At 42.3% G+C, this 14,935-nt stretch overlaps 1 protein-coding gene across 5 annotated transcripts in view; it reads left to right on the top strand.

The window, feature by feature from the left end:
- Positions 1-14,935, top strand: part of TBC1D16 (TBC1 domain family member 16) — a 241,513-nt gene that overhangs the window by 150,593 nt on the left and 75,985 nt on the right. For all 5 annotated transcript variants that reach the window (XM_073608200.1, XM_073608201.1, XM_073608204.1 and 2 more), the window contains exons 7-8: positions 2,989-3,137; positions 3,314-3,448. In XM_073608200.1, coding sequence (XP_073464301.1) covers positions 2,989-3,137; positions 3,314-3,448 — 284 coding nt within the window. The remainder of the gene's footprint in view (positions 1-2,988; positions 3,138-3,313; positions 3,449-14,935) is intronic.

The following is a 14,935-nucleotide window of genomic DNA, read 5'->3' as shown; positions in this document are numbered from 1 at the left end:
GCCTTTGGGCGTAGTGTGCTGCAGGCAGCGGTACGAGGTCCTCAGGTCTGATTACACCCTACTTGTTGTGGTCCCTCCCCTCAAATGGCATTGCTCTGGGACATCCCATCAGTAATTACTGAGGCTCTGTGTCCCATGATGTACGAGAAAGAAAATCGGATTTTTATAACAGCTTACCTGTAAAATCCTTTTCTTTTGAGGTACATCACGGGACACAGAGGTCCCACCCCTCTTCTAATTCACTTATATTGCTTTGCTACAAAACTGAGGTATCCCCAATAAGGTGAGGGTTTATATAGGGGGTTGAACTTCCTGTCTAGGGTGTGCCAGTGTCCAATCACCTAGTGATACTCTATAACTCATCAGTAATTACTGAGGCTCTGTGTCCCGTGATGTACCTCAAAAGAAAAGGATTTTTACAGGTAAGCTGTTATAAAAATCCTATTTTTTTCGTACATGTCTTTAACAACCCATAGCTGAGTCTGAGCTTTTTTTCAACCAGCGAGTTAGATGAAAAAAATGGATTTGATTCCCCCATTCACACACTCGAGATGGATGGAGGAATCCTCCCTGCTTGTAGTATTTATACTGACAGCAGGGAGCCTTCAGAAGAATACACTGTCCAGTAGGGGTGCGCATCTACACTGGTCTCATGATTCGATAACGATTATCCTGTCCACGATTCGATTCGATGCCACGATGCATCATAATGCATCACGATTACTGCGCAAGTGCCCATAGCTAAAAACTTTTTATTCAAAAATTCAAGCAGTCAGAAAAACTTAATTCCTCTCCAGTGGCAGGGGGATGGCTGGGATCAGGCAGAGAGATGTTGGGATCAGAGGGATAGATGGGATCAGGCAGAGGGGTGGTGGGATCAGTGGCAGAGGGATAGATGGGATCAGTGACAGAGGGATGGTGGGATCAGTGGCAGAGGGATAGATGGGATCAGGCAGAGGGATGTTGGGATCAGAGGCATAGCTGGGATCAGGCAGAGGGATGGTGGGATCAGTGGCAATGGGATAGATGGTAGTGGAGGGATGGGATCAGTGACACTGGCACTCACCAGCTCTCAGTGTCAGTCGATTCCCCTTCCTCCATGCTGCTCAGTGTGTCTTTCCCCTTCCAGTGCCTCCAGTGAAGCCTCTCTTGATGTCGGGTCTCCTTGAGCTCCTCCCCTCTGCACTGTACTGGCTGTCAGCTCATCGGCTGAGTTTTTGCTTCAGTGAAAGGGAGGGGGATTTATCCACCATGCAGGCTCTGCCTCTGTGTTTCTCCAGGAGAGGCAGAGGATGACGTTACCAGACATCGATTTGGCCGGCTCGCAGCATCATGAACATCTGAATCACGATGCACCGAAGCTGCGATTTATATCCAACACCTCTACTGTAAGTGGAGAAAATCCGACAGAGTGGTTAAACAAAAGTCGATTGGCAGTTCGACTTCTGTACAACTTCCCTGCCCATGCATGGATCGAAATCCGGATGGTGCCTGCTGAACCAGCAAAGCACTAATGCTTTTTTTTTTTTTTTCTCCAAATCTGATTTTGTTTAAGTGGGCATTATAATTTCATTGTACATCTAAGTATTACAAATATGAATACATGTAGAAAAAATGTAATACATGTGTGATCAGACGAAGGATTTGTAATTCTTTCCACCTGTACTGTGACTCACCCACCCCTGCCACACTGGACGGGTGACACACTTATTTCCTAGGTAAACTTTACAGATTCCTTTGTCATCTCACAGAGAAGAAGCAGTAGCCAGAAAATCATATTTGTACTGGATGTACAATGTGGCAGAGGTGTTAGGATTAAAATACTGGCTGAGCAGAATTACAGATTGTCCAGTAAGACAGTTCTGTCATATGATTTTCAACTGTGTATTTGGGTTTTGCACAGAACCGCCCCAATCTTACTATTCTCTCGCTGGCACCCCTGACTACTCCTGCTGTCCTAGTACCCCTCTAGCAAGTCGCTTGCTAGGGGGGTACTCGTGCATATTTGATCCTAAGCTGCACTGTGTGCATCTATTGACACACACAGTACAGCTTGGCCCTGCCCCCCTCTCCCTTGTTACTGGATTTGATTGCCAGCAGCAGGAGCCAGTAGCTCTCGCTGCACTCACTGATGCCAGTGAGGAGAGAGAGTGCTCTTGGGCACTGCGCTAAATTGAGATGGGGCTCAGGTAGGTATATGGGGGGGGGGGGGGGCTGCACCTAAAAGGTTTTATACCTTAATGCAGGAAATACATGAAAGTGGTTCTAAAGGTTCATTTTATTTTTAATAACAAACCCCGTCGGCGGACCTGGCTCCTCCCCTCTACAGAATGCCCCCAATAGCAAGCTGCTTGCTATGAGGGCACTTGAGCAGGCTCGCTCTCAAGCCACACTCATGTGAATGGACATTGTCCATTCACACACGGTGCATGGCTTGGCCCCATTCTCTCCTCATTGGCTCACTGGCTGTGATTGATAGCAGCAGGAGCCAATGGCTTCCACTGCTGTGTGAGCCAGTGAGGAGGCAGAGACTCAGGAGAGCCGTGCTTTCATGCACATCACTGGATCGAGATGGTGCTCAGGTAAGTATAAGGGAGGCGGGGGGAAACTGCTCAAAGTAAAAAGAAATGTCTGCCTTTAAAACCACTTTAAGGTAAAAAAAAAAAAAAAACATTTAGCCTTACAACCACTTTAATAGCCTTGTAAAGTATACTGTGTTTATCTGCCTCCTTGTAACATGCTCCGTGAACTGCTGAACCTCCTTTTTTTTTTTTACTCATCATGTTGGTTGTGGTCATGTCCACTGCTCTATGCACACAAGTGATGGTGGGTACTCTCCTACATACAGTGGGACCATAGAGAACAAACATAGCACCCCTCTAACAGGAAGTTAGATCACTGCAGCAAAACCTGAGTTTGGTGTCACTTTTAAATGCCATAACAGTCATCTGACACAAGTGAGTGACCGTACTTTTCTCTTTGTTGCAGGCAATATTTTTTGGTGGCATTGAGACATCCTTGAGGGGAGAAGTGTGGCCATTCCTTCTTGGATACTACAACTGGGAGTCCACTAGTGAGGAGCGTGAATCTCTGCGGGTTCAGAGAAGAGAGGAATATGCCCAGATCCAGAATAAAAGGTACACCAATCTGATATTCTGAGAACACAATTAAGCATACGTTACTCAATTAGAATCTATGTACGGTGTAGATAAAACATTTTAAAAATCCTGGTCAGTGTTTTCCTTTTTGCATTGTAAAAAAAAAAGCCCCTTTAGGTTTTTATTACCTCTTTTTTTCTTTCATTAATATACAGAGTCTCCATGAGCCCTGATGCTCAGAAAGATTTCTGGAGAAATGTTCAGTTTACAGTAGATAAAGATGTTGTGAGGACAGACCGGAGTAACCAGTTCTTCAGAGGAGAGGACAATCCCAACGTAGAGGCTATGAGGTTTGACGTCTTCCTGTTCTGAGAAAATGTTACATTAAAGTGAAGTTCCACCCAAATTTTGAACAATATCTGTATGTATTCTCTTCCTTGCCTAGATGCTGACATGCCGTTTAAAAAAATTTAAATCGCTGTAATTACCTTTTATTTTTCTATTCTTCTTTGCACTTCCTGGTTCTCCTCCCGTGGGAGTAGGCGTGTTTCTAGCCTCTCCCAGACTCCTGGGAGCTAGTCTCAGGCTTCCCAGGATGCCACTGAGCATGTGCGGGAACGAGCGGTGAATGCTGGGAGCACAGCATTCACCACATCCAGGAAATAAATGCTTGTGGGCTTCAAATGCCCACAATGAAGATGGAAACCGCCTGCAGTGAATAATATAAGTTATTCTTTCCGACGAAATCTGACACAGGCGGACATATTACACACAATATGTGAGTATGTAATGCTGAGAAGAAAAGTTTGTGAATGAACTCAAAAAAAAAAAAAAAACGATAGATAGGTGAACCCCCGCTTTAAAGATATTGCAAAATGTAATATATTGCAGCTTACCAGCCCTTAGTCCCAGGTGATAGCTTCAAATCGCATTGCAAGTCGTACCCTATTGTCTGCAATGAAAGCTGTCAAATCGGTGAGACTCCAACTCCATCAGAGTCGCACTGTTCTGAGAGTAGTTCATGCACTACTTTTTACAAGTTCAGGTACGACTTGCGAAGACGTCTGTTCATAAAGTGACAGACTACTTCCAAGTAGCACCTGAAGTAGTGCTACTTAGAAATCGTGCTACTTCAGGTGAAGTAACACGATTTCAATGCCGCAGTTTGTGTGACCTGGGGCTAAGATGTGATGGCTGCAATAGTTTCCTTTATTTTCACCTGGTGATTCCTCCAGTATTACACGCCTATCCTAGCATGATAACACTTACTTACTCACCCTTCTAAAGCAGGACAACAGGAAACAGGACCACAGAACCCCTCTTCTATTCTTTATAACATAAAGGGATGTATTTCTGTAGTCCTCAGAGATTGCTGAGAACAGTGTATATTTTTGAATAGATATGACAAAATGCTTTCAATATTTAACCGCTTCAGATCTGCACTATAGCCGAATGACGGCTACAGCACAGACCTACTTTGCCGGGAGGGCGTCAATAGACATCCTCCTGTGCTCGAACGGCCTCGCTCTCTGATCAGCGAGTCTATGAGATTCGTTGGATCACGATCCCGACCCCTTACCACGTGATCAGCTGTCAGCCAATGACAGCTGATCATGTGTTGTAAACAGAGCTGGTAACCGGCTATTTTTTCTCCTCACGCTGATAGCGCGAGGAGAAAAAAAAAGCCAATCACTGGCGGCTGTCAGTGGGACATCGGTCCCGATCAAGGAGAGCTGCCGGCAGCTCATCTGTGCCACCTGCCAGTGCCACCTATCAGTGCCCACAGTGCCACCTATCAGTGCCACTTATAAATGTCATCAACAGTGCTGCCCGTCAGTGTCGCCTACCAGTGCCACGTATCAGTGGCACCTATCAGTGCCACCCATCAGTGTCGCCTTATCTGTCCCCATCACTGCCGCCTTATCTGTCCCCATCACTGCCGCCTTATCTGTGCCTATCAATGAAGGAGAAAAATTATTTGTTTGCAAAATTATATAACAAACTGTGAAACATGATTTTTTTTTTTTTTTCAAAATTTTCCATCTTTTTTTGTTTGTTTAGCAAAAAATAAAAACCCCAGTGGTGATTAAATACCACCAAAAGAAAGCTCTTTTTGTGGGGAAAAAATGATAAAAATTTCATTTGGGTACAGTGTTGTATGACCGCGCAATTGTCATTCAAAGTGCATCAGCACTGAATGCTGAAAATTAGTCTGGGCAGGAGGGGAGGTTTAAGTGCCTAGTAAGCAAATGGTTAATGGAGCAATAAGAGAAGTTAATTTACACAAGCTTTGCTCTCTGAAGAGCAATCTGAAGTGGATTGCTTTTCAGAGGGTGTTTGACAGGTGGTGTGGAGGCATTATGTCACCTTCTCACTGCCTGTTTTAACCCCTAAAACTCCACTCCACTGTGACACAACTGTGTGCAATGGGTCATGTTGCGCAAGCTATTGCCCATCAAGTGTGATGGAGGAATAATTTTTGCAGCACCACAATGCAAAGCACCTCGGCTGCAGCATGTGTACACCTTAATCTGCTGCTTATGCTGCTTGTTGGAAAAAAAACTTGGCGCAACCGTGTTTTTACTGCTCCCCAACCGCAAGTGTAAGCATACACACTTTTGATATTCAAGTACACGTAAAAGCCAGTAAATTAGAATATTTTGAAAAACTTGATTTATTTCAGTAATTGCATTCAAAAGGTGTAACTTGTACATTATATTTATTCATTGCACACAGACTGATGCATTCAAATGTTTATTTCATTTAATTTTGATGATTTGAAGTGGCAACAAATGAAAATCCAAAATTCCGTGTGTCACAAAATTCGAATATTGTGTAAGGGTTAAATTTTGAAGACACCTGGTGCCACAAACTAATCAGCTGATTAACTCAAAACACCTGCAAAGGGCTTTAAATGGTCTCTCAGTCCAGTTCTGAAGCCTACACAAACATGGGGAAGACTTCAGATTTGACAGCTGTCCAAAAGGCGACCATCGACACATTGCACAAGGAGGGAAAGACACAAAAGGTTATTGCTGAAGAGGCTGGCTGTTCTCAGAGCTCTGTGTCCAAACACATTAATAGAGAGGCAAAGGGAAGGAAAAACTGTGGTCAGAAAAAGTGTACAAGCGATAGGGATCACCGCGCCCTAGTCAAGATTGTGAAAAAAAACCCATTCAAAAATGTGGGGGAGATTCACAAGGAGTGGACAGCTGCTGGAGTCAGTGCTTCAAGATCCACCACCAAGAGACGCTTGAAAGACATGGGTTTCAACTGCCGCATACCTCGTGTCAAGCCACTGTTGACCAAGAAACAGCGCGAAAACCGTCTCACCTGGGCTAAGGAAAAAAAGAGCTGGACTGCTGCTGAGTGGTCCAAAGTCATGTTTTCTGACGAAAGCAAATTTTGCATTTCCTTTGGAAATCGAGGTCCCAGAGTCTGGAGGAAGACAGGAGAGGCACAGGATCCACGTTGCCTGAAGTCTAGTGTAAAGTTTCCACCATCAGTGATGGTTTGGGGTGCCATGTCATCTGCTGGTGTCGGTCCACTCTGTTTCCTGAGATCCAGGGTCAACGCAGCCGTCTACCAGCAAGTTTTAGAGCACTTCATGCTTCCTGCTGCTGACCTGCTCTATGGAGATGGAGATTTCAGGTTCCAACAGGACTTGGCGCCTGCACACAGCGCAAAATCTACCCGTGCCTGGTTTACGGACCATGGTATTTCTGTTCTAAATTGGCCAGCCAACTCCCCTGACCTTAGCCCCATAGAAAATCTGTGGGGTATTGTGAAAAGGAAGATGCAGAATGCCAGACCCAACAACGCAGAAGAGTTGAAGGCCACTATCAGAGCAACCTGGGCTCTCATAACACCTGAGCAGTGCCAGAAACTCATCGACTCCATGCCACGCCGCATTAATGCAGTAATTGAGGCAAAAGGAGCTCCAACCAAGTATTGAGTATTGTACATGCTCATATTTTTCATTTTCATACTTTTCAGTTGGCCAACATTTCTAAAAAATCCCTTTTTTGTATTAGCCTTAAGTAATATTCTAATTTTGTGACACACGGAATTTTGGATTTTCATTTGTTGCCACTTCAAATCATCAAAATTAAATGAAATAAACATTTGAATGCATCAGTCTGTGTGCAGTGAATAAATATAATGTACAAGTTACACCTTTTGAATGCAATTACTGAAATAAATCAAGTTTTTCAAAATATTCTAATTTACTGGCTTTTACCTGTATACCAACAAATCAGATTTTATGTGTTTTCTTAAAAATATCCTGGCAGCTATGGGCAACATTTTTTTTTTTTTTTTTTGCTGTATCGTTTTTATAAAAAAAAAGTTTAAGCAATAAAATCTTTGGGTTAAAAAGGTTGTTAAGCCATGCGACAATCCCCTTTGTTAAATGTCCACAGTGCATTTATTTTTTTTAAAACTGCCGCTGTGTACCTGATTTCAGAGCGCCCACCGGCGCTCACATAACTGGTCGCCTCTCTCCTCTCTTGAGCAGACAACCAAGCGGGCGGAGATGAGAAAGCCCTACTGATGTCAGCCAGAAGGAGGAGAGGAGGTGAGAGGCAGCCGGTCACATGAGCGCCGATCGGCGCTCTGAAATCAGGTAAACAGTGGCAGTTTTAAAAAAACAAAAAAAACAAATGCACTGGGGACATTATTTAACATAGCAGAGGAGACTGTTTCAAGCTTGTTGTATTATAAAAGTAGTAGGATGGGAGCATCATGGAGTAGACAGAGCTGACAGGAAGGGAGGGGAGAAGAGGACAAAGGGAGACACAGGAGAGCTGCAGATAGCAGCGGATGATGGAGACATGTAAAGTGACGGTGTCAGGGCTCAGCAGCCATGATAAACTGTGGTCAGTTTACAGAGGGGAGGGCAGAACCAGGCAGGATCAGCCAGGTATTTCAGGAGATACAGGGGGCCAAATTACACAGCACAAGCACTGTGTCCTATAACATGCTTTAAGGAAACAGGATCCATTTTTTTTAGGATAAAAAACACTTTAAAGGTTCAAATTAGCAAGTCATTGTAAGTAGAAGGAATATAACAATGAAGGACTACAGCTTGTCTGAAAAAGGTGGAGAATGTACATGGTTTTAACATGGTAGAAGTAGAGATGTGAGTTAGCCATTGGAGGTAAATGAGGGTAGGCAAGTCAGATTAGGGAATGGAGGAAGAGGGTGGGCCTGCTCACCCCCTTAGAGAGACAGGAAGTCCTGGTGAAATCCCGCAGGATGTCCAGGGGAACCAGTTGAAGAGGAATTTATCCATTTGTCATTGAGTTTGGCTTCTGTTTTATACTATACTTTTTATAACAAAGCATTTTTATAACATATAAAATTTAGCTTCTTGTAAAACCTCTCATTTATATAGTGGCATACTCTATAGATCCTATAGATCAGGGGTTTCCAACCTTTTGACCTTCCCGGCCCACATTGAAAGAAGAATTGTCTTGGGCCAAACATAAAATACGCTATCAATAAAGATAGCTAATGAGCAAAACAAGTCGGGCAGATCACAAGTTAGCGATCGCTGATCTGGATAATGTACCTATCTGAGTAATAAAAATTCATTTTTTTGTAAAAATTATTATTATAAAAGTAAAAGGCAACATAAAACGACTGTGATAATTGATACTGTTTTTGATAAACTAGCACATCACTATCTGGTTCGATGGATGTAGTAGAAATTCAATGAATTCTCAAGGTACTCACCAGATATTTTGGTTTTAAGTTTGCCCTTTGTGTGCTTCATCCTTGAAAATAGTTACTCACAAATATAGGTGCTGCCGAAAAAGAATGACCTGAATCAGGCGTGAAGAGTGGGATACTTTTTCTTTGGGAAGATAAAACATAAAAGTCCAGTAAAGAGGCACTGTAAAATTTTTCTTCGGCTGCATGTGTTCACTAAGTGTAAACAGATTTTACTAAAAATTCCAAGAAAGAAAATTAACATTTTTGAGTAAGTTTACGATTTTGTGTTGGGCCGCATACATACAGTGGATATAAAAAGTCTACACACCCCTGTTAAAATGTCAGGTTTCTGTGATGTAAAAAAATGAGACAAAGAAAAATCATTTCAGAACTTTTTCCACCTTTAACGTGACCTATAAATTGTACAACCCAACCAAAAAATAAACTGAAATCTTTTGGCGGGGGGAGTAAAAATAAAAAACAAAAAAAATGTGGTTGCATAAGTGTGCACACCCTCTTATAACTGGGGATGTAACTGTGTTCAGAATTAAGCAATCGCATTCAAACTCATGTTAAATAGGAGTCAGTACACACCTGCCATCATTTAAAGTGTCTGATTAACCCCAAATAAAGTTCAGCTGTTCTAGTAGGTCTTTCCTGACATTTTCTTAGTCGCATCCTACAGCAAAAGCTATGATCTGCAGAGAGCTTCCGAAGCATCAAAGGGATCTCATTTTTAAAAGGTATCACTGGTGGAACACAGTGAAGACAGTCATCATCAAGTGGAGAAAATATAGCACAACAGTGACATTACCAAGAACTGGATGTCCCTCCAAAATTGATGAAGAGACAAGAAGAAAACTGGTCAGGGAGGCTGCCAAGAGGCCTACAGCAACATTAAAGAAGCTGAAGGAATATCTGGTGAGTACTGGCTATGTGGTACATGTGACAATAATTTCTTGTATTCTTCATATGTCTGGGCTATGGGGTAGAGTTACAAGACAGAAGCCATTTCTTACAAAGAGAAACATCCAAACCCAGCAAAATTTTGCAAAAACACACCTGAAGTCTCGCAAAAGCATGTGGGAAAAAGTGTTATGGTCTGATGAAACCAAGTTTGAACTTTTTTCATAATTCCAAAAGATATGTTTGGTGCAAAAACAACACTGCACATCACCAAAAGAACACCATACCCACAGTGAAGCATGGTTGTGGCAGCTTTTGGGTTGTTTTTCTTCAGCTGGAACAGGAGCCTTAGTCAATATAGAGGGAATTATGAACAGTTCCAAATACCAGTCAATATTGCCACAAAAGTTCAGGCTTCTGCTAGAAATCAGGACAATGAGGAACTTCATCTTTCAGCATGACAACGACCCAAAGCATACATCCAAATCAACAATGGAATGGCTTCCCCAGAAGAAGAATAAAGTTTTGGAATGGCCCAGACTGGAAACCCATTGAAAATCTGTGGGGTGGTCTGAAGAGGGCTGTGCACAGGAGATGCCCTCGCAATCTGACAGATTTGGAGTGTTTTTGCAAAGAGTGGGCAAATATTGCCAAGTCAAGATGTGCCATGTTGATAGACTCACACCCAAAAAGACTGAGTGCTGTAATAAAATCAAAAGGTGCTTCAACAAAGTATTAGTTTAAGGGTGTGCACACTTATGCAACCATATTATTTTAGTTTTTATTTTTACTTCCCTCCACCTAAAAGATTTCCGGTTGTTGTTCAACTGAGTTTTACAGTTTATTGGTCACATTAATGGTGGAAAAAAGTTCTGAAATGATTTATCTTTGTCTCATTTTTTTTACATCACAGAAACCTGATGTAAACTTTTTATATCCACTGTAGCTGTCTTGGGACGCAAATTGGACACGCCTGCTATAGATCAAGCCTTGGCTGTTTGGCTTTTAGGCCATTTTAGGCCAGATGAATGTTATTTTAAAAGTAGGACAATTTTCCATCATTGTGCCCTGTAGGCACAAAACCTTTGGAACTCTAAGCAACACCCCTCTGATAATATCACCCGCCTTGTTTTACTGCTTCTAACCTGACTTAAACTGTCCATATGATGATTTAAATTTGGACCAGTGTGTGGGCTGCCCCACTCAAAGTCTATTGTTTGATTGACTTCTGCTGAAGGGACATGTTAGGAAATCGTCCATTGATCAGCAGCTGCTGCCACTAGTCAGCAGGTGCCACTATAAAAATAAATTTTTTTTTTCGATCATGGCCAGCTGAATATTGTGACTATATGTAAAATTTATGTATATAAAATTGATGTGTATATGTGATAACTTTGTATCTATTGAAGATGGAAAGTGATGTGTGGCCAATGACTATACAGGCACAGCATTGCATCTTGCTCCTATAAGCACTTGCGTCCAATGGTATGTTCAGCCCTATTCACTTATCTATTCACAACCTATTCACAATCAGTATTTTTTTGCTAGAAAATTTCTTAGAACCCCCAAACATAGATAGATAGATTTTTTTTTTTTTAAAGTAGGCCCTAGAGAATACATTGGTGGGTTTTACAATTTTTTTAATGTCACATGTTATTTGCTCAGCGGTTTTTCAAACACAATTTTTTTGGAAGAAATCGCTTTTATTAATTATTTTTTAATACAAACAAACACAATAGATAACCTAATTTTGATGATGTTATGCCAAGTAAATGGATACCAAACATGTCACGCTTTAAAATTGCCCATGCAACGACAATAGACAATGTAAATTTTACTATCCATAGGCGGGCCGTGATTTAACCACTTCAGCCCTGGACCATTTGGCAGCTCAATGACCAGAGGACTTTTTACAATTTGGCACTGCACTGTTTTAACTGGTAATTGCGCGGTCATGCAAAGTTGTATCCAAACGAAATTTGCGTCCTTTTCTTCCCACAAATAGAGCTTTCTTTTGATGGTATTTGATTGCCTCTGCGATTTTTATTTTTTGCAATATAAACGGAAAAAGACCGAAAATTTTGAAAAAAAATGATATTTTCTACTTTTTGTTATAAGAAAAATCCAATAAACTCAATTTTAGTCATACATTTAGGCCAAAATGTATTCAGCCACATGGGAAAAAAAAATGTCAATAAGCGTATATTTATTGGTTTGTGCGAAAGTTATAGCGTCTACAAACTAGGATACATTTTCTGGAATTAATGCAGCTTTCAGTTTGACTGCCTATTATTTCTTGAGGTGCTAAAATGGCAGGATAGTACAACCCCCCCCCCCCCCCCCCCATTGAGCCCATTGAATATTTAATTTTTTTGTCCCAAGTGATTGAATAATGACAAAAAAAAAAAAAAAAGTTGTCACTAAATGATATATTGCTCACACATGCCACAGTTATATGTGGAATTGCACCCCAAAATACATTTTGCTGCTTCTCCTGAGTACGGGTGGGACTTTTTGGGAGCCTAGTCATGTATGGGGCCCCGAAAACCAAGCACCGCCTTCAGGATTTCTAAGGGCGTAAATTTTTTATTTAACCCCTCACTACCTATCACAGTTTTGGAGGCCATGGAATGCCCAGATGGCACAAACTTGAAACTTCAAAAATGTTTGAGCAATATATCATTTAGTGACAACAAAAAAAATGTGTCTTTTTCCCGCAACTTGTGTCAAAATATAAAATATTCCATGGACTCGACATGGAAATAGCTTGGGGTATCTACTTTCCAAAATGGGGTCATTTGGGGGGGTTTTGAACGGTCCCGGCATTTTATGCACAACATTTAGAAGCTTATGTCACCCACTCTTCTAATCACTTGAAGACAAAGCCCTTTCTGACATTTACATGAAAAAAATTTTTTTTTTTTGCAAGAAAATTACTTTGAACCCCCAAACATTATATATATATTTTTTAAAGCAAAGGTCCTACAGATTAAAATGGTGGGTGTTTCGTTTTTTTTTTTTTTTTTTATATTTGATTATGGTTTGATCAGTATTTGCGCAGCGATTTTTCAAATGCTTTTTTTTTGGGAAAAAAACACACTTTTTGGGTGAGTGTGTTGGGGACGCTAGTATAGGTTTGATCAGATATCGATCCGTTCAGACACTATACTACAAAGGGAGGCGTATGGTGCGTGTGTGGGTGTTAGCGGTACAGGCATTAATCTGACGCTGTCTGGGGCGACGTAGACCCTATCTGACGCTAAAACCTAACTTTGATCATCCACCGGGTGATTAGGGGGTTAAACCTTTATTGGGTAAAATATGGCGGATGCCCTGATGCTATAAAAAAAATCTAGCTAAACGGCGTCACCCGTGACACTTATACTGTGATCACAGGTGACACGGGGTAATTAAGGGGTTAAACCTTTATTGGTGGGGGGGGGTCCCTAAACCTATCTGGGCCTAATACTAATTACCCTAACACTGATTTTTGTCACTAATGACACTAGCACAGCGATCAAAAAAAAATCTGATTGCTGTACTGAGTGACACAGTGACAGGTGGTGAAGGGGCTAATTGGGGGGTGATCGGGGGGGTGAATTGTGTGCCTGTGTGACCTGGTGTCAGTGTAGTGTTGGTGCACTTACTTGGATGTCTTCTCTCCTCTCGGTCTGGAATGAAAAGACCGACACAAGGAGAGATGTTATCACTTCCCCTGTCAGTGTTTACAGTTACCCAGACAGGGGAAGGATATCATTCGTCAGGACCGATCGCCAGGTCCAGGCCAGATTTCATTAGCCTGGGCCTGGGGATTGATCGGTTCCTGATCTAATCCGATCGCCGCGGGCGGCGTGCAATGACGGTGATTCACCTGCCTGTGCCATTCCGCCGCAGTACAACTGCGCTGGACGGTTGGCAATCGGTTAAAAGCCTTTACAGGTTACCACTTTAGATTTATACAGTAGGTCTGGTGCTAGAATTATTGCCCATGATCTGACATTCATGGTGACACCCCACATGTGTGGGATGATTGCTGTTTGTGTGCATGCGGGGATGGGGGCACTTTAAAAAAATGGTTTCATTTATTTTATTTTTACAATGACAAAATAATTTTTTTTTTTTTTTTGGATCGCTTTTATTGCTATAAGGAATGTGAAGAACAGAAAAATTTGTTTCGGTTCAGATAAATTCGTTCGTTAAAATTTATTTTGTTTTCGTTAAAATTTGTTTCCTTTTATTGATTTTCTAACGAATTTCAACTTTTCAGAACGATTAGAATTCGGAACGGTCGAAAAACGGTCGACCAATTCTAATTCTGTGTGAAGAAATAGCTGGTTGTTAACCAGTGGGCCCGGGAAGCCAGCTGCCCTTGTCCTTAAGGCCCCTTTCACACTGGGGCGATGCGGGCGCCGGCGTTAAAATGGCACTATTTTTAGCACCGTTTTACCGTTGTTTTAGCGGCGCTGTTCTGCTGCTAGCGGGGCACTTTTAACCCCCCACTAGCGGCCGAAAAAGGGTTAAAACGGCCCGCAAAGCGCCAAAGCAGCAGCGCTTTGCCGGCAGTATTGCCGCGCTGCCCCATTTATTTCAATGAGCACCGCTCCAGAGATACTGCTTGCAGGAGTTTTTTTTTAAAAAAAGCTCCCCAGTGTGAAAGGGGTCTAACAACCATGAGTCATCATCTGTCAGCTGGGTTCTCCACTGACAGATGAATGAATGTAAAGAAAAGAATGCCGGCATTGCCCGGCAATAGAAAAATGTTTAAAAAAAAACAGTGTGGTGTCCCCTCCCCATTCCATACCAGACCTTTATCCAGGCATGCAGCAGCCGCCCCCCTCCTAAACCATACCAGGCCACATGCCCTCATCAAAAAGTAATAAAAACGATAGACACGTTTTTGACAATTCCTTTTTTTTTTTAAATAACGTCCCTCAATGTAAATCAATCGCCAGTCACGCTGCCCGCCGACCCAAAAATAAAAATAAAACGCCCCCGTCTCCTGGAAGGCCTCCCAGTAAATGCCTGCTCTGTGCTTTGACATTTCTTATATAGGTAAGGGATGGGGCCACCTAGCTATGTCACCTGGTGGCACCGCCCCCTTCTGATGTCACAGACTGGCACATGCTGGGTCTGTGAAGTCAGAAGGGGTGGGGCCACCGGGTGACATACCCAGGTGGGCCCGCCCCTTACCTATATAAGAAATGTCAAAGCACAGC

Source organism: Aquarana catesbeiana, linkage group LG12 (assembly GCF_042186555.1).
Source record: "Aquarana catesbeiana isolate 2022-GZ linkage group LG12, ASM4218655v1, whole genome shotgun sequence".
In the NCBI taxonomy this organism is placed as follows: Eukaryota; Metazoa; Chordata; class Amphibia; order Anura; family Ranidae; genus Aquarana; species Aquarana catesbeiana.
Note: the sequence above shows the minus strand (reverse complement) of the source record. Positions and strands in the feature narration are given on the sequence as shown.